We start from the raw sequence: 13,814 nt of genomic DNA on the forward strand, positions 1-13,814 counted from the left end.
AAATCTCTATATCTAACTTTTTTTTTCCTTACTGTGATAAACTGGCAGAAGTAGGGTATTTTCCAAAAATTTAATGCTTGAATTTCACAATAGTCTCTGGCAGAAGGTTCTGATTAATCAAAGTATCGGAATGTTGTATTTTCATTCCAAGAAGTTGTTCTTCCACGAAAAAGTGGAGGGGATCTTGAAAAACAAACTCCTTGTGTTTTGATTTGAGGTTACTGCACATGAGCCGCTCTCCCATAAAACAAGTCAGTGCACTACTGTTTTTTTTTTTTTTTTTTTACAACACATTGTTATTTGAATGTGTGAAGGTTCATTCACATAAAATCTTATATGAATGAAGCTAATGTGAACAAAACAATGACATGTGGTTGTTTTATTTATTTATTTTTATTACTTTTTATTAGATCAGATTAGCATATTTATATTTAAACAACACATTCTAAAAAGATTAAGGCCCTGCCAAATGTCAAGTCCCAGATTTCTGCTGATGCTGTGAAATTTGCAGCCAATTTCAAAATAGTTTCAATTTGTTAAAGGCCTGAAATATCAAAAACATTCCTAAAGAGGATTTAAGAATGAAATAATACAAATTAAATGCAAAAATTGTCATTTGCACATAAAATGAAGATTTAAATTAAAAATGCAAAGCGCTCACATACAGTAACATAATGTTTATTAAAATGACATCACACAGTGCACGGCATATAGATTCATATTATCACAACTGATCATTTCTTTTCCTTCCAGTGACTTCAATCAGTCAACGTTTGTTTATAAAAATAGAGAGGCTACATAATTCAAAAGAAAAGGCAAGAGCACTTCAGAAACATGGAATACATATATTAGGTGCTTAATATACAAATATATACATTTAATAAATAGGAAAAAGGGATAGTTTTGGTGTATTTGTGACTATTATGCGGGGCAGTCAACCCTGTCAGGCCTGGACAACTGTCAACATTTCTTAGATCAAATGCATCTTGCTTTTATTCTTGGCTGGCTCATGCATAAACTAGTTTTTTCTTGCCTCATTACTTTTTCAAAATGCAGACGAAACCATCGTTGAGTTTTTTTGAGGGAGACGAAACAAAAGTGGCAGAACTGTTTGTTGATTTTTCTCTTTTACCAAACAAAACTGAATTGAAAGAAGTGACAAAAAACACAACAAAATTGAATCAGCAGAATCGTTTGTTGATTTTGCTCATTTACCAAACAATACTGAATCAAAGGGTGGTAAAGCCTTTAAAGTGATCTGTGCCAGACACAATAACCCAAGAAACGGAAGAAAAAGGTAGACATTTAAAGAGCTGTTTGTAAGTATATATAATGACAATTACAAATATTTACAGTATTATTTCAACTTGTTTTAGCAGAGAGAGGATTTGGTCCCATTATTGGTTAAAGCAAATCAGACTGATTTTCGGTTGCAACAGACAAATCTAAACGTTTTTGGAAGTGAAGCAAAGAGGATTAGCATAGCTAGAAAACTGTTTTGGTACAACATAATTCACAGTACAACCAAACAAATGGCTACATAACCTAGTTTCTAAGTGGAATTTCAAGAGTTATACTGATAAACCAAATAAACCGTAACATGTTTTCAGGTTGCATCTTTATCCAAAAGAAGAGTCTCTTTGGTGGACAACTAGCCAATCATTTTAACTAAGTGCAAGTCATTTTTAGATAGACTGGAACTGATTACTTGCATAAATATGTTGCACAGAGACTTGATCAATTTTATGGATTAAAGATGCAGGAAAGATTGTCTAGCCAGATCTCAGATGACCTGTAATGTGGTATCCAAAGTGATTGTTTTGTTTTAAAACTGCACAGCAGCAACATTTTTTTAAAGATGTGGTTTCTTGCAGGGTGTGTTTCTGAATTTGCGTGGGGTGAAGGTTACTAGTCTGAAGATTCGGGAGAGGTTTTGTCCCTGCTGTTCCAGTTTTCCCTGGCAGATTCTGTGCCAGATCCCGGCGGAGGTGGATTTTTACGTGTGTTTTTACTCGGTGCTCTGTTTGAACGAACTTCCGTGCATCTTCAACTTGTGCAATCTGCCAGTGTAAAGTGCAAAGGGTTTAGTCAAACAAAACTCACCACAACAAATAAAACAGGAACATAATAACGGAGCAGGGAAGGCCACTTTTATTGGGCTGTGTCAACAGATTGGGGGAGATGGCAGATAGAAATTTACCTCTGGCTTTTGCGGCTCGACTGGGCTTCTTTGTCTTTCACGAAGACGGCGGCCTCTCCTCCACGGGAAAGGTAGGAAAATTCACCTTCTTTGGCACTGAAGATGATCCTAGATTGAAAACAAACACATACATTCTAAATTTTGCACAGGCTTTAAAGGTATAAAGTACAAAATAAAAGTATTATGCAATAAAAATGCACATCAATAGTATTAAAGATAAACCTGAGTATTCATTATGGAAAAATAATACATACAATTATTTAAAAAATATTTAAGTTGCCAAAATATGTCTCTCTGCTTACTTAGACTGTCTTTCTCCTGATTTAATGCGCAGTTTGCGGACGTGGAAGGTATCGGGGTTCCACCATGGCCAGCTGATGAGGGTGTCTTTCTCCCAGAGAAGTTTAACCATCAGCAGATCTCCGATGTCTGTGTCCGTGGTCAGTAGGAAAGACACGGTGGTGTTTGTGTTCAATGCAGGCCTGTGGAATCAAAAAACCATCTCTATCACTTTCTCTGTTATCTCTGTTCAGGACAGAGTTCAATATTAAGCCAAACATGGTTTAAACTAGCTGCACGACCTGGTTTTTGGTACCATAAAAGATCACTGAAATCAAAAAAAGGTCCAAGAACCTTCTTGGTAAACATCTTAACATTGCATTCGTAGATCATTTAGAACTTGTGTGAACTAAGTCCTCACATATAAATCAGGAAATGCTGCTAACTTACAAAATGAAGGGGATATTTTCCTTCTCGCCATGGATTCCGTACAGTGAGATCTTCATGGGCTGATCAGTGTAGCTTAGGTTTGTCTTGCTGAAGAAGTGGACCTTTACTTGATAATGGAAAACTGTGGAAAGATTTTTTATTTTTAATATAAAATAAAATAAAAAAACTTCTAAAATTCCAAATGTATATACAAATAAAATGCACCCTTTATTTGTTTTATTAATTACATAAACTTTGGTGCTTCTCACCTTTATATGGCATCACATCTCTGGTCTTCAAGTACATCTTGGTGCTTCTGCGTGTGCGAATTTTGTTGACTCCGTAGCCCACCTTGTTGCAACGGTTCTTGCGGCAGCTGAGACACATTCCCTTATTGAAGCTGTCTTTGGAGCTGCAGCGGTAAGCCATGCTTTCTTGCTCCTGGTTCACCAGTGAGTCGATGAACAGGTGAATGGAGCGCTCGTGGGAGCACTTCACGATCTGATCCATGTCTGTGAGAACCAAGGAAAAAACGTTAAAGCGTGTATTTGTGATTTGAAATCTAAGAACCTCGGAGGAGGACAATGGGAACATACTTCTTAAACCAGAGGTGGCCACCATCAACACAGTGTTCTGGAGGTCACAGCCGGGTTGGAAGGTTCCTCCGTTGGGGTAGATGTCAATGTGCCCCACTGGCCTCTGAATCCCAATGCTGCGATCTGGAGAACCGCGAGTGTTGGTGTGAAGAACGTCCACGAAAAGGGCATCATCGGGGGAAAGAGTGCTTTGGGCATCTGCGTACTCAAAACTAGGGCCAGCAGGATCCATGCCTGAAGATACAATAAAATTGGTCCATTTTAATGGTTGATCAATGCATTTTTACGGGTAAATTAAAAAGGTGACACCCTAGGAAACAAAATCAAGTTACCTGTGATTCTGTTAACTTTATGTTTGGTGAGAAGCCCAGCGATTCCTGCCACATGAGCACCAAGACTATAGCCCAACAGATGCAGCCTCTCCCAAGGATAGTCAATCTCAGCCTGGATGAAGAAACCAGAAATATGAAGAATACTGCATAAAACGAACTCCATCTTGACGTAGAACAAATCACCTCCGAGCGTTTGACTTACCTGTAACCAGTTGACAAACTTGGCCACATCCCTCCCCACTAGTTTGGTGTAGGCAGCTGATGTAGGGTAGTGTTGTTGTGCACGGGACAACCAGTCCACTACGATCACGTTGGCTGTTGGCTCTCGATCATACAGGGCTGTTACCAGTTTGGGAACCCAGCTTTCGAACATACCCGTGACCTGAGAGGAAATCAATGGCGTCATGGTTTGGACTGCTTTGCACATTTACTCAATGTTGTCAACAAGTGTAGAAGAAACACTCACCGTCCATCCGTGAATAACTATGAAAGTCTTGGTGTCTGGATTGAAGTTGCATTCTTTGATGGTTTCGGGTTGGCCTGGAACTATGTAGCACAGATCATCTTCCGGTTCTTCGGTGGTCCTTAAGGAAAACTTGGACTCGATGTCATTTAAGTCCATCATCCATTCTGTGGCATTTTCCATGATGTTATCTGTCAAAATCAAGATCAACAAGTTTCACTGCTAGCAAGGTAAGTGCTGCTTCCATTAAATGCTTTTTACTTGTAAGCTACTTATAAAAAAATTTAATTATTGAAGTTGCAAAGAAGCTTATCTTGCATGTGCTTATACTTTTCCCTTATTTTGTATATGAGGAATTATTTCCAAATGGCAAGCTTGGATCCTTTCCCAGTGCTTGACTGACCATACATAAAAAATAGTTTTGCAATAAGTCTTTCAATATGTGTTCATAACCGACTGGTCTGGCATGTCAAATAAAAGTAAACAAAGTCTCAAACAACCGTTTGACATGATAATTACTGTGTAGTATATAGTAAAGTCAAAGTTTACCATTTATTAAGATACTATTAAGTTTTATAGTTATTCTTTACAAATCATCAAGCTTGGAATATATTTTAAAAGTTAAAAGTTAATGAACATAGACTGACCAGAACAAGACAAGGAATTAATAACATTTACAATCGCCATATAATAATAAATGCTTCTTAAAAATACTAATAAAAAGATTCATAAAAACGTGAAAAACTTTTTTTAACGTAAATATTTTTTGCACCACCAAACATAGTCTTTTAAGACATAAATAAAATACAAATAACACAGAAGGGCCTATATAAATTAACATAATTATATAAATAAGCAATACATTTTTATAACATTTTGCACTATCCAACATTAAATTCTGAGACAAAATTTATAAATATAAAAGTATACATTTATTTAAAGAAAATGCATAAAGTTACACAATTAAAATTCAGTAAAATGCAGTTAAATAAGGTTTAATAAGCTTTTACTTACCAAGAGTGGTAAATTCACTCGCTGGTTCAATCGTACTTGCAAAACCCGAGGAAACGTAGACCAAATACATCCAAGATATAAAACAAGCGCTGCGTACTCTCCCCATATTAATATAATTATATCGATCACGGATGCAACAACTTCTTAAACTGAGCGTAAAAGCCGTTGAGATCCGGGTAGTTACAGCGTTACAGCACGTTAATGTTCCAGTTGGGGGGTAGCAGCTGCTTCAGATGTCTTGTGTCCAGAGTTTCTCTCGAAGTTTAAATCAGTACCGCTACAAGTGCGTCTTTATCCTCCCGTGCGGGACCGCATGCAAATCAGTGAAATCCTATTGGTCAAGAGAGGCGGGGTAAGGCCTGATATGACCAATAAAACGCCAGGAACCCCCACACTGACTCATCACTTAGAATTACATGTCTATGAAGTTGTGAGGCCCCTGAGAGTCTGCAAGCAAACGAGTTTTTTTTTTTTTTTTTCTGGTGAAATTCAGTTCCAATTAACTTTTCTGAATCTAAGATATTACAAAATATACAAATACATTGCAAATGCAAATGACAAACGTGCTTTAAAAATTGTTATGGTTAATGAGTTCTGAAGAATATTTCTAAATTACAGTTTTAATAGTTTACTTTTGCATTTATTGTCATTTTTATTTGAAAGTCTATAACTATAACCGCATATTGTAAAGCTATTAAAAACTTAATTAGCTACATGACTGTAACCAGACATAAACAGAAATCTTAAAAATAATCAGGGACTTCTGTTAAAGTTGTGGGGTAAATGTATTTAATTATACTACTTTTCTGATTTATGTTAAGGAAATCGTTCTTGTTTGGTCATCACAACCAACTGATAAAATCACCCACACTGTTTGATCAGCGCTTCGCAACAAATTAAAATGTTACTTCCAATCCAAACATTGCACACCGTGTCCTGTACAGGCCTACCGCTCAACTAAAACACACCTGTGTGAATATTTGCCAAGTTAAAAACCAACAATATAATGCTTGCCAATCACAGCTTGCTCTTGGCAGCATATGGAAGAAGAGGGTCACAAATATCAGTGTGATTTCCATTCAGGGAGACGGTCAGTGGGCGTGTTTGGCCACCCTGCGTCTCATTGGCCAGACAGCAGTGAGCTGACAGACAGCCAAGACTTTTTAACATTTCAGCAAAGAAAAATCATGCAAAGCGCTGGCTTTTTGAGAACAGATATACAGAGTACAACTTCTGAGCAATCCTGGAATGTCATATTTTGGCACAGTTTGTTTTCATCTGGATAAAAGTGCTAAATAAATAGATGCAACAGTATTTGGGATTAATGCTAAAAATAAATGCAAGAAAAACACATGCACGTGCCCTTTCATAAACACAGTCCTACGAGTACATGCCTTAGCAAGTATAAACATTTATACTTTTTGATTACACATGTATAATCATTTATACTCAATGAAGGTACACAAGAAAATTTGCTCACAAATATACGAAGTTGGATGTGATTGCTCTGGCACTATGTTTTATGCAAACCACATGTATGAAAGTATATAGCTGAAATGATCATGCTAACATGAATAATATAATAGCGGAAAAATGCAATATTACTGTGCTGTCGATTTGAAACAGTAATTTCAGTTATTGTTTTATAGTTCTAAGTTCCACATTTTTGTATAACGTTGATTTTTGTAATATGTAATATTTAGCACACATCATATCTCATCCTGTTTTCTTAGGAACATGAATACAGAGAAATGAACCACTGTTCATTTAAAATATGAGCTTTTCTGTAAAGATTTCTGTAAAACCATTGCAATGACTGATTCACACATATATAGTTCATCCTCAGGACGTCCAAGATGTAAATGCTTTTGTTTGCCTATCGGAACAGATTTAGAGACAGTTTTATAGAGTTTCATCACTTGCTCACTAGTGGATCCTCTGTAGTGAATGGGTGCCGTCAAAATGAGAGTCCAAACAGCTGATGAAAACATTACAATAATCCACAAGTAATCCACATGACTTCAGTCCATCAATTAGACTTGTAAGTGAAAAAGATGTGAGTTTGTGAGAAACAAATCCATAATAAAAAATGGAGCAATTCCAAGAGGGTCCTCGGGCCCTATGGTGTTTTAACTTTACACAGTCGCTTCTGACCAAAATATGAGTCCAAAATCCATAATAATATTTCTTCCAGTGAAAACATATAACCCATGTTGTCCTCTCACATCAAAAACCACCTGCTCAGAAATGCATTGGAACATTTTCGCTAGCAAACAGTGCTTGATTTGTGCATATTTCTCTCAAGATTAAGACAAGACAACTTTTTTCACTGGAAAAAAGCTATATTATGGATAAAGGACTCATATTTTAGCCGAAAGCCACGGTTTGAATTTGAAAACCATCTTTATTCATGGATACTTAAAAACATAAAGCTTTTTGCTTTAATGTGAATTGCTTGTGGTTCACTATAATGTTTTTACCAGCTGTTTGGACACGCATTCTAACGGCACCCATTCACTATAGTTGATGCTGAGCAAGTGAAAAAATGCTTAATTTCTCCAAATCTGTTCTGATGAAGAAACAAACTCATCTACTGTACATCTTGGCCTGATGGTGGGTACATTTTCAGCAGTTTTTCATTTTTTGTTGAACTATTGCTTTAATGATGTTAAAAATAGCATTTTGGTTCGGATAAATAACTTTTGCAAAGCTTAGGTAATCCTAAATGACCCAACCCAGAAATTCGAAAGCAGACAACGCCTAACACCCGTTTAGGGTTATGGTTTGTCTCATAGTAATCAGTGTTAAAATTTGGTAGTTTACTGTGCACTGGTAATATTATCTTAATGAAAGACTGCAAATAAGATGTAATTTCCACCTAATTATTATTATTTTTTTTTTACAGTTTGATCTGTACCAGCAGGCCTCCAAAAATATGTTTTTATATATTAAAATGCATATTTAATTTCTGAAGCAATGCGAATATATTTGCATGCTAACATTTAACTACAATTGCTGTTTAGCAACTAGATGGTAATTCGTTGCATGTATGAAGTGCAGTGAATACAACAACATCAGACTATATCCTACACAGTTCGGGGGAAATATTTTAACAGTGATTCCAAATGTTTGCGAGAGCACTAAATAAAACCCATCTGGTCAAAGCCATGACTGAAACTTCCAAGGCTTTCATCTCTTAGTCTTATCCTTCCTTCCCAACTTGAGTTTAGCAGAGGTTTTTTTGATTACATGAGGCCAGTGCACGTGTCTCTTGGTGGCTGCATCTACTGCGTTCATGTTGAAACATTAGGATTGCAGAGTCAGGTCCCGATGGGCATGAAACTAAGCCCCTTTCAGCTGTCAATGTTGTAACTTTGTCTGCTTAAACCCTCGAAAGGGGTAACTGGAAAGATTTAGATTTTATCTGGTTACACCTATGAAACCTATAAAAAAATAGTACAAATAATAATAGTAATAATATTTATAAAATACTTGAAATTAGTAAAATATATATTATTAATGTTGTCAGTTGATTATAATACGATTATAAAAGTTTAAATTAAATTAATCACAATCTTTATACATAATGTAAACAAATTATATAAATTTATGTATTTATTTTTGTAATAATTAAAAAATATATTTTAATGTATTTAATGTAATGCAGTCAGTACTTTATGAGAAAATTTAATTAGATTTTTTTGTCCTTTTTTTCACCCACCTATAGTAAGAGGATGTTAGGAGGTTAAAAAAAAATAATCGGAAGTCTCGCTTCTCAAAATTAATGTGTAAGAGGTTTCTTAGTTTTTTAATAGAATGTTTATTTTAGATTCACATCATGCATCGAAGGTCATGTTGAAATTATGGCAGATGACAAAGCAAAATGTCAGATTATGACAAATATTGATGTAAAATAAAAAGCCTATGAATGGTCAGGCAGCTGTTATTCATGAAAGTCAATGAAAAGGCAATATGGCTCATTATGAAACTTTCTTTTCTTTTTTACAATAATAAGGTGGTTTTAAAGTTATTTCTATAATATTTTTAAAGAAAATTGAGTTCTGATGGGCAATTTCTTCAGAACTGTGTTTTTAAGATAACAAACACACAAAAAGATCTGATACATTAAAAAAGTTGAGAATTTAGATGAGGATGAATAGTTTGTAGCTACTTTTTTAAAAATGCAAAAAAATATCATTTTAGGAAAGGGTTGATATCTTGTACAAGTTTGAAAACTTGAGCGTAAGACATCTGTCAAGTATTCTGAAATGTAGCTACAGGTATATAGATGCTAAATAAATAAAAACTAAATAATGCTAAATTAAAAGACATATATATATATTTTTTCAATTAAAATATGCATGTTTGCAATATTGTAAGATAGTCCCTATAGTCCTACTTAAATATTGTACATCTACGTATTTAGATGTATTCAGGAGGGGTTTAGTAATTTTGCCAGAGCAAATTGTTGCTACAAGGCTTCCGGAAGGATCCGGTCACGTGCTGGTGAGGGCTTTCTCTCAGCGCGAGATATAAGCCTCATTGTTTTGTTTGCAAAAGCGCGAATGGTGAAGTTCAGCGAATGCTGTGGATTAGCGTTCCATTCAGTTGCGGCTCTTCTGGGTCCTTTTAGAGGGAAAGTCGTCCAAAATGTTCTATGTCATAGTGAGCAACAGCTGCTCAGAGATCTGTGGGAGAGATCCAAGTGTTTAATCTTTCTAGACAGCTGGCCCCTGATGAAGAACACCCATGTGATTCCCTTTGCACACCATTATTTTTTGGTAGCATGTACTGAAAGCGCTGCTGCGGATGAATCAGACGATAAAAGACACATACAAGTTTACTTTAATCCCCGTTGTGACACGAATCCGTTCCGTGACTTTTGAAAGTGATTCATTCAACGACAGCATAAGCGACACATCAGGTCACGCGGAGCGCTGTTTCATGTGAAATAACACGGCTGTCAGTAGGGGTCTCTGAGTTATGTTTTTGTCAGCGATACTCTTGCCGTACATCCCCCCTTGTTCCCACCAGAGCATAGAGATCGCTGTTCCATATGCCACATCTGTTTCACCACATGTTCATGTTGTATGTAGGCTACGTAAAACACGCAATGAGAAGCTTCGTACCACATGTATGTTTCGCAGTAATTCTCAGTGGAAGAATTTCTCTGTAATTTGAGAAGAGATTCATTCAATTGCAACACAAATTCAACGTGTGTATACTAGTCTACTCACGGAAAGGTCTGTAAAATGCTGTTTGGTTTGGAGCATTTTTTTTCGCGGGTTAGGGTTTGAAAAACCCGTTTGAAAAACAACCTAACCGTTTTTTTTTTTTTTGTTCTGTGTTGCCAGATGTTGGCATACCGTTGTCTATATAGATAATAACAATAGTAATTCATAATCATGATTTTATTTTAAAGAAAAAAGAATTTGAAAACTAAATAAAAGTGTGATGTACAATTTGTTTATTCAAAAATATGATACATGATGCTCTTGTTTTGAGCTCTCAAAGAATGTTCTCAGAACGTTGGCTATTTATTATTATTTTTTTCTAGGTTCAGCAAAAAGTTAAGAACATTCTTCCAGTAAAGTTAATATATTAGTTTAAAGTTCTTTCATTTTTGATAATTTAAGAACATTCTTATATAAGTTAACAGCCTAATTAGTGTAACGTTCTTTCATTTTTTATTAATGTTATCAAAATCTAATCTAGCAGAAATATGTTACTGTGTTGTTAATAGAAAAAAAAACTGAAATATTTTAATTGGATGCTACTTGCTGCTTGTTTCAGATCATTCAAATGTAAAGATCGTTTAGATAGAACGTTCAAAATTAACGTTGTCATAATGTTTGCAAAATCATAAAATTTAACATTCACTTAATGTTTTTTTCCCCAAATGTTAACATATCCAACCAATCAATCAATAAAACATATATATATATATATATATATATATATATATATATATATATATATATATATATATATATATGTTTTTTTTTTTTTTTTTTTTTTTTCAGAGAACATTTGGAAATGGGAATGTTCTTAGAACATATTTGTGTCCGCTGTGTCATTCCAGGAATAAAGACTGAACAAATTAACACTTTTTTTTCTTTTCTCTAAAGTAGCTCAACTATAATTGAACGTTAATTTAGGCTTATCTTGTAACTTAGTAGCCCCAAATTTAATGGAGATTCCTGCTTGTGATGCTAATGCTCTGTGTTAACGTTTACCTGTTCAAGCTAAAAACAATGTATTTTGTTAACTTGCCAGAGTTTTAGAGTAGCCATAACACTCTTTGGCATCAAAAAACCTCTGTAGACCCTTCACCTGTGAAATTTACCTGTCTCTTCAAGTCTGTTTGGGTGTGTGTAAGCATCTTGTGAGCAATTGTGTAACTTTTGAAGTATCTTATGCAGCAGCTTTCATGGGCAATGTCTGCCAAAGGACTCAAATGCACTTGGCACACCCGGGATCTTTTCTCTCAGCGGGGACCTCGCCACAGACTGCTGCAAACTGCGTTTCACAAGTCCTCACTCCCAGGAGCATCACACTGAAGACGCATGTTAAACCTCTCTCTCCTCTTCTTTCACAATACCTCTGATTAGAGCCTTCTGAGTTCACATCCAAATGATTTCTGTTGCTTTTGGTATGCTGCCATTTTAAAATGCCCATTTTTCAATGTCTGTTGTAGGCGAATACTTTCGGTGAATTCCACAGAAACACTATTAGGATGTTTCCACAGCTTGGGAAAGCTGTGTGCTGGATTGCTCTCTGATGTTTCACAGATTGGACGCCTGCCACTGCAAAATATAGTCTATCATGCTGTGCATTAACAACTCGCATAATGTCACCTGATGTCTGAGCCCAGTTTCTGTGAGAACATCAGTTATTGTTTCTGTTCAAATGCATGTCTTCAGGCGGGATGCAGGGGCCCCTGATTGTTTTCAGAGAACAGAGGAACTGGAAGAATGTTTTTCATGTAAGCGGAGAGCTTAGTTGGGAATAGGACGGATTAACTTTTGAAATTAGGTTGATGGATTTGGAAGAGATTTATGTTGGCAAGTCTACTTCAATAGTTCCGTTTCTTTGTCAGGTTTGTTGTTCATGTTTTTCATCAAGCATGTAATAACTATTCCAACAGCTGCACTTAATGCAGCTCCAAGTAATAATGGCAATGGTGGCGCCACCTGTCTGCCATTGGTTGAAAAAAAGATAGTGACTTTCATCAGTATGTTTTTGAGTCACTAAGACAAAAAGTTATCTTTAGTGCAACTGAATAATATATATATTTTTTTATTTATTAAATATTTTAATATGAAGTGCTTAATTTTCTCTGTGAAAAAAAAATGCAAATGTCTTCCCTGCTAAAAACAAACAAACAAATACAAACCAATACAGAAATTTGAATGGTTTCAACTACAAACCATTAAAAACGGTTTTCTGTAGTGTGTCTTAAAACATATTCCATTAGGATTTCATGGTTTAACAAGCCATAGAAGGTGACACATTACCAGTATAGTTTCCAGTAGTTTCCAATAAAACCAATACAATTCCCATTATAACCTGTAAAACCATTAGCCTACATATTATATGATGGTTTTTATTGTATTATTGTGCAGGGATGAAGCAATATGTAAAATCTGAAAGATCACTTGTTGTGAAAACAGCCATAACAGCAGGGTTTTATACATATTTGGAGTCATTGCTCCCTCTGCTGATCAGTTAACGTAGGAGGACAAGTAGCCTATGAATAGCCTATATTCATTTAGTCTAATAATATCTGTATGACTAAGTAAGTTCTTCCCTGTTTGACAGGTGCTTTTGTGCGATTTTAAGAACCTATTTATGAAATATTAACATAAACATTCATTACATTTATCCTGATTGTTGTATTGTGTTTTTCAGTTATTTATTTGTTTTTATGTAGCCTACAGTCCCTTACTTTGTTCGCAAGATGGCGAGATTAGGCTTGGGAAATATGAATCTGAGCCGTTCACGTGGAAAAGCAGTTTGTGGTCCAAATAGTGCATCGAATATACCATAAGGGGGCACTTTAGTTTTTGCTAGTGCTACAGTTACAGAATCAGTCGTCAATGTTTGCATAACTGTTAGCGACAAAGCGTTTATGTAGAGTTCCATGTTCATGTCCGTTCCAAATTCGCTAAAATGTTTTATTGATGTAGCATTCTGGAACGTTTGAGGCTAAACTTTAATGTAATGTTAAAATAAATAGTTATAATTAATACCAAAGCAATTATGACCAGTGGGGTGGTGAACTACACAACCAGCCTAGCTGTTGTTTTAAAGCTGTTTATCCTGTCACGTTTTCAGCACTTTTAAATACAAGAAGATCAGAATTATAACTATATGTGGCTTTTCTCCCTTCATATCTCTCTTTGCTTCAGTTAAATTCGGACTTGTGGCTGTGTTTTCTGTGCTCTTGTTCCTTTAAATCGAGTTATATCTTTTAACAGCTATTCCCAATACAGGCAGCC

General features: G+C 35.5%; 1 protein-coding gene across 1 annotated transcript; it reads right to left on the minus strand.

The window, feature by feature from the left end:
* Nucleotides 1-662: 662 nt before the first annotated feature.
* Nucleotides 663-5,597, minus strand: LOC113040152 (lipoprotein lipase). Its single transcript, XM_026198434.1, has 10 exons — nucleotides 5,314-5,597; nucleotides 4,303-4,490; nucleotides 4,039-4,218; nucleotides 3,837-3,948; nucleotides 3,505-3,738; nucleotides 3,178-3,420; nucleotides 2,930-3,050; nucleotides 2,503-2,682; nucleotides 2,201-2,308; nucleotides 663-2,060 (listed from the first exon to the last, which is right to left on the minus strand). Exons 1-10 carry the CDS (start codon nucleotides 5,417-5,419, stop codon nucleotides 2,009-2,011), a joined length of 1,524 nt encoding a protein of 507 aa, XP_026054219.1. The 5' UTR covers nucleotides 5,420-5,597; the 3' UTR covers nucleotides 663-2,008.
* Between the last annotated feature and the right edge of the window lie 8,217 nt (nucleotides 5,598-13,814).

Source organism: Carassius auratus, chromosome 22, assembly GCF_003368295.1.
Source record: "Carassius auratus strain Wakin chromosome 22, ASM336829v1, whole genome shotgun sequence".
Lineage (NCBI taxonomy): Eukaryota > Metazoa > Chordata > Actinopteri > Cypriniformes > Cyprinidae > Carassius > Carassius auratus.

Coding starts and splice junctions, on each gene's coding strand:
- LOC113040152 (XM_026198434.1), bottom strand. CDS start 5,419: ATGGGGAGAGTACGCAGCGCTTGTTTTATATCTTGGATGTATTTGGTC. Junction 4,491..5,313: donor GAGTGAATTTACCACTCTTG/GTAAGTAAAAGC, acceptor TGATTTTGACAG/ATAACATCATGGAAAATGCC. Junction 3,421..3,504: donor GGCCACCTCTGGTTTAAGAA/GTATGTTCCCAT, acceptor TGGTTCTCACAG/ACATGGATCAGATCGTGAAG.